Here is a 5285-nt window from a genome sequence, read left to right as displayed (position 1 = left end):
CAGGTGAACTTTTATATACCAATTTTCAGGAGTTAAACTTACCCTCCGGGGTTGCGTTATATAAGCCGGAGAGATAACCACAAGCATCACAGGTATATCATTATGATTATGTCTACTAAGTCTAATTGTAAGTTGGTTTTCCTAAAATTGTTTGGTGTATTCCGGATTATCAATACCTTATGTGACCCCAGAGGCGGTAAGTCGCTAGAGGATTTTTGTTTGTCTCCTATGCAGGATAAGGCAAGCTACTTTGTTTAATATAAGGGAACTAGAAGTTCAATAAAAGCTGGAAGTATATAGCGATGGGGGCTTAAGGAAGTATTGAGCGCCATAAACATACGCGGAGCTATAACAAAAGTCAAGAGTTTTTTCTACTCTATTACAAGACTCCCCGAGTCTGAATAGTGAGGCATTGTTTTCACAAAGACATAAACATATGACACCCGACGTCTTTACTCCTTTGGTTGGCTTAACGATTCCGGGTTATCCTTCTCCGCCTCTCCGTCGGTTGCCCTGTCCTGGAAGGTTGATGAGGCCCAGTCAATGCCACTCAAGGCTTCAAACTCAGCTTCATCATCAATTAAACCGGTTGGGTTGACTTCAGGGGCAAAAGTGTGCTTATGAGTTGGAGGGATCAGGCTGACTTCATGGTAATGAGGTGTTGGAATCCTCCGGTTCTCACTGTCATAGCCTGGCTGATACTTGGTGAGATCAGTATCGTTCCCAATGAGAGTAGCTACAGGGCGTATGTCCTTCACACAGGCGGTGAAGTTTGCTTCATCAAACAAGGTTCCATCCTCCTTTAGACTCGGGTATCCAAGAGTAAGGTCCGCCTGGTCTAGCTCTGGAATCCATGCTTTAGCTCGGCTCAATGCAGCTATAGCTCCGGCTCTTGCAGATGCCCGCCTTAGCTCTTGAACCCGCTGAGGGAGCACAGCAAGCCATTTCAGCACATCTTGAAGGAGATAAGGAACGTCATTTGATAAAGCCACAACGGCCAGAGCACGTTGTGACCCGGTGTAGAGTTGTTCCACCAGAGTATACACTGCCTTCAGCTTGATCAACATATTCTGCTTGAGGTTTGTGCTCCTGGGGCCTATATTATTAAAAACATAAGGTGAGCCGGAGGTAATAATTAAGATGTTCATCCAAGAAAGGTTTGTAGTATTTAAGTTTTTATATGTATTGTCACTTACCAAAGATGGCTGAGACCATTTGAGATATCTGGTGCTTTAAGCCGGACAGCTCGGTGTTTACTTCTGCAAGTGATGCTTCTGCTGTCTCGGCCCGGGTCACTAATGAGGCCTTTTCGTCAGCCCAGATTTTCTTCTCCGCCTCAAAATTCTTCTTCAACTTCTCTTGTTCAGAGACGCTGAATTCAAATTTGGAATTGGCTTTTTGAATTTCAACTTCCTGGGCTGCCAGGCGGCTCTTTAAGTCAGCAATCTCCGACTCAAATTGAATTATGGTGGCCTGCATTGATACCAGGTAATAGTCAGGATCATGGTAAATAATATTAAGTCCCAAGCACTTTGCAAGCAAAAGTACTTAACACTTGGGGGCTAATGTATGCCGAAGAATCCTAAATTACTACGCCAGCTTATGCAAACTAAAGTCCCAAGCACTTTGCAAGCAAAGATACTTGGCACTTGGGGGCTAATGCGTATCGCAAGTTCAAAGTATCAGGCTACAACCGGGTTAAGTATTTTCTTTTTAAACCGGATAAGCAGTGCTAGACGGTTTTCTAAGTCTACAGCATATTTACTCATAAGCAATAGACTTGGGGGCTGGTATAGTAAGTATGATTGAAAGTAAGGAAGCATAAGTCATACCTCACATTTTTGCTGTATTTGCTTCACCATGTCAATTCTCAGGTCACGGCTGCTATGCACCTGGTTGATATAGCCCGAGACGATCTCTCCAATACTCAAATGAGTATAGTTAGTGATGTCCATCCTGGCTTTACGGCGTTCTAGCAACTCCTCTTTAGCAGAACATTTGGCAAGAACTGTGGGTCGGGCCGGCTCAACAAACTGAGTCTTGAGAATTTCCACTTCTGGGTAGTCGTCTTGGCCGGGCTAGGTGCTTCCGGGTTAACAGAACCATCAAGAATGTCTTCAGCAGGCGGATCAGAAGTTGGTGCTGCAATATCATGAGCCGGTTCAGGCGGCGGCTGATGTGTGGAAGAGCCGGGGGCAGCTGTGCCCAGTTCCGGTTTAGTCACTACAGGGTCTTGGGCCGGCTTATCCTTCTTTGATTTCTTCCTGGGCTTCACTTGCACGCTATGGACAAAGCAGAAGAATGAGTACAAAAACATGAGGAAGGTAAAACATAAGGTAAACAAATTGACATTACCCAGGGGCAGTCTTAAAAGCCGGCATGTTTGACTGCATAGACTCGCCGGATGAAGGAGAGGTATCCTGATAATTGGAGTGAGATGAATTGAGAGGTTGACGGATTAGACCCGCCAAAGGTAAAACAGGGTATAAGTCGGAGATAACCTCAGTCCGACGCTTCCGGGTTGCGTCAGGCAAGCCGGAGGAGAGCTCTGCATCCTTGCTGGTCCGGGTCTTCCTCCGGCTTTCAAATTGCTGTCGCTTCAAAAGAAAGTCAGGATCTTGGTAAGCCAAAGGGTGTGAAAATCTTACTTTCCGGGTTACTCTTCGATTTTTCTGACGCGGCCGAAGCTCAGAGTCGGAGGAGATTATAGTTACCTCTTCCTCGACGGGTTGGCTGTTTCCCGTGTCTTCCTGAAAGGGGAATAGTGTTAGTAAGGTAATGATAGAAGAGTAAGGGAAGTTGAAAAGTTACCTCTTCTTCATTGTCATCAGAGTCATCAAGTTGGAACATCTCTGAAGCACTTGGCTTCCTTTTCTTTGAAGTGGTAGGCTTGGCAGTTCTTCTTTCGGCTCTCTTAGCCGCCCTGGCTTGTTTGGCCGCCTCATGATCATACTGGACTTTCCAGAAGTTGTCGTTTGCCTGTAAAGGATCGTAAAGGGTTATGAGTAAAAATAAGGTATAACATAGTAAAAAGTAATCATTGAGGCTGATGACTTACTGCAGGGGCCGGGTTCTTCTTGCAGAAGGGCAGTAAGACGAAGGCCTTACTGGTCACCGTGCCCTCTTTCAACAAGGACTAGGTTGTAGCCTCCACCACGTCATCCGGTAAGTCGTCAGGACTATGACGCTGAGGATCATCTTTCTCACCTGAGTAATTACACATTAAGCCGGGGCGGCGGCTTAACAGAATCACTCTCCAAGCAACCCAGACTCGGACCAGGTCGATGCCGTCTAAGCCGTTCCCCAAAAGAGCTTTGATTTTCTTGATAATAGGGGTGAGTGGCAGACGTTCAATAGCAGTCAATTTTTCCGGCAGTGGGTGAGTGGATTCAAGGCGCAAGGCCCGAAAGCCAGGCAGTGGATTTTCGCCAGCCGGAGAAGTATCCTGGCAGTAGAACCATGTATGGTTCCAACCTTTGGGATGACTCGGCAGTTCAGTGTAAGGGAACAGGCAGTCTCTCCGCCTCTGAATTGATATGCCACCGAGTTCCAGACTGGGCCCGTTGGCACTTTCATTTTGCCGGTTTAAATAGAACAATTCCCTGAACAAAAGGAGGTTGGGCTCTTCTCCAAGGTATACCTCGCAGAAGACTTGGAAGTTGCAGATGTTTGACACGGAATTGGGTCCGATGTCTTGAGGCCTTAGATCAAAGAATTTCAGAACATCCCTAAATAATTTTGAACCGGGTGGAGCAAATCCCCGGCTCATGTGATCAGTAAAAATGATCACCTCCCCCTCTTTGGGTTGAGGTTTTTCTTCAGATGGCTCAGGAGCACGATAGGACATAACCTCTTTCTTGGGCAGATAGCCAGACTTTACAAATTGGGACAGCTTGCTTTCTGTGACAATGGACGGGACCCAATTGCAGGTGACCGGGGGTTTGGGAGCTTTGGGTGCCGTTGCGTAAATCGAAGCCTACAACAATATAAAAGAATTTTTCCGGTTCAATTAATAACTCGGAGGAGAGCATTATTGATTTATTCAGGGTGCCGGCTTAAGGACGGGCCTAATGACATACGGGTGACTATGCAACGGTATTTATGTCGCTGCAGGTATCAAAGGTAATGAAAAATTTCTTAAGTTGCCGGAAACAAGCAAGCCTAACAATTGGTGTTGTCTTAAGCCGGCCACATGGACCACCATGGCTAAGGCAGATTCAACAGATGTGATTTTTGGCTAAGTGTGGAACAAACAGGTTTCACAAGTTATAATTATTATTTTGGATCAAACGGTGCTCTGGAAAGAAAAAATTTCTAGACCTAAAACAGTACAAAGAAGTTCATATACTCGAAGAGGGCTTCCAAATAAGGGAAATGAGATATGTTCTTATGCAAGATAAGCACAAACAATTACCGCAGCAGTTCTGTGTTGTTTTTACAATTTAAACAGTGCATTGGAGGTGAAAACCAGCAAGGGTTGGCAGCGGGCGGTGATGAACGCCGACGAACTCGAGACAGTCCCAATGCAGATCTGAGGAAGGGAAGAAGAAGAACTCACAGATGCGGACGAGCTGCGGAGGGTCGCCGTCGATTTCTGGTCAGAGTCAGGTGGATGCAGCGGCCTGAGTCGGTGAAGATGAGGGGTTCAGCGGCGGCGGTGGAGCTCGAGCAGCAGAGAAAGGAGTGCGAGGAAGAAGACGACTGAAGGAAATGGGAAAAACCTAGGTCGCATCTATTTATAAGGAGGGGCCAACCAAGACGGCGCGAGAAACGAGGAGACAGAGTATCATTATCCAGCGACCCGACGCCTCGATTTTTGGGATGGTCAGTAAAGGCAAAGATCCATTGAAGATATGATGGAATAAAATAGGGATTTAATTAAAAGATGATGTCACAGTGGGCTAACCCGGATCCAGAAGATGACATCACAACAGGTTAGGACCTTTTCACGGACAGAAGACAGAAGGACTGGACGTTAAGGTATTTTAATATTGACATGAACCGGTTCAAATCAATCTAGGGCCTAATGTTGGGGATATAACTATTTGTGTAAGCTGCCCAGGAGGGGCCGGGTTACGCAGAGAAGACTCATCAGAAAGAAGCCCAAGACCCAGCATGAAGATGGCGGTTCATAGGGTCTAAGGCCCACGGGCGGCTTAAGGCCCATAGTGACAAACCGCCATGATGGCATGACTTGTAACATAAGGTAGAAGTAACTAGTCACCGAGCCGGACACTGTTTATGAGCCGGCCGGGACTCTGTAGGCCGCAGGGCAGCAACCCGTG

General features: G+C 46.5%; 1 protein-coding gene across 1 annotated transcript; it reads right to left on the bottom strand.

Moving 5' to 3' along the window:
• Nucleotides 1-452: 452 nt before the first annotated feature.
• Nucleotides 453-1862, bottom strand: LOC147967925 (uncharacterized). Its single transcript, XM_087522588.1, has 3 exons — nt 1833-1862; nt 1197-1473; nt 453-1096 (listed from the first exon to the last, which is right to left on the bottom strand). The coding sequence occupies exons 1-3, from the start codon at nt 1860-1862 to the stop codon at nt 453-455; spliced, it is 951 nt and encodes a 316-aa protein (XP_087378714.1).
• Nucleotides 1863-5285: the final 3423 nt, after the last annotated feature.

This window comes from Triticum urartu, chromosome 5A (genome assembly GCF_056163025.1).
Source record: "Triticum urartu cultivar PI428250 chromosome 5A, HENAU_Tu73, whole genome shotgun sequence".
NCBI lineage: Eukaryota > Viridiplantae > Streptophyta > Magnoliopsida > Poales > Poaceae > Triticum > Triticum urartu.
Note: the sequence above shows the minus strand (reverse complement) of the source record. Positions and strands in the feature narration are given on the sequence as shown.

Coding starts and splice junctions, on each gene's coding strand:
- LOC147967925 (XM_087522588.1), bottom strand. CDS start 1,862: ATGGTGAAGCAAATACAGCAAAAATGTGAG. Junction 1,474..1,832: donor AAATACAGCAAAAATGTGAG/GTATGACTTATG, acceptor GTATCAATGCAG/GCCACCATAATTCAATTTGA. Junction 1,097..1,196: donor AATGGTCTCAGCCATCTTTG/GTAAGTGACAAT, acceptor TTAATAATATAG/GCCCCAGGAGCACAAACCTC.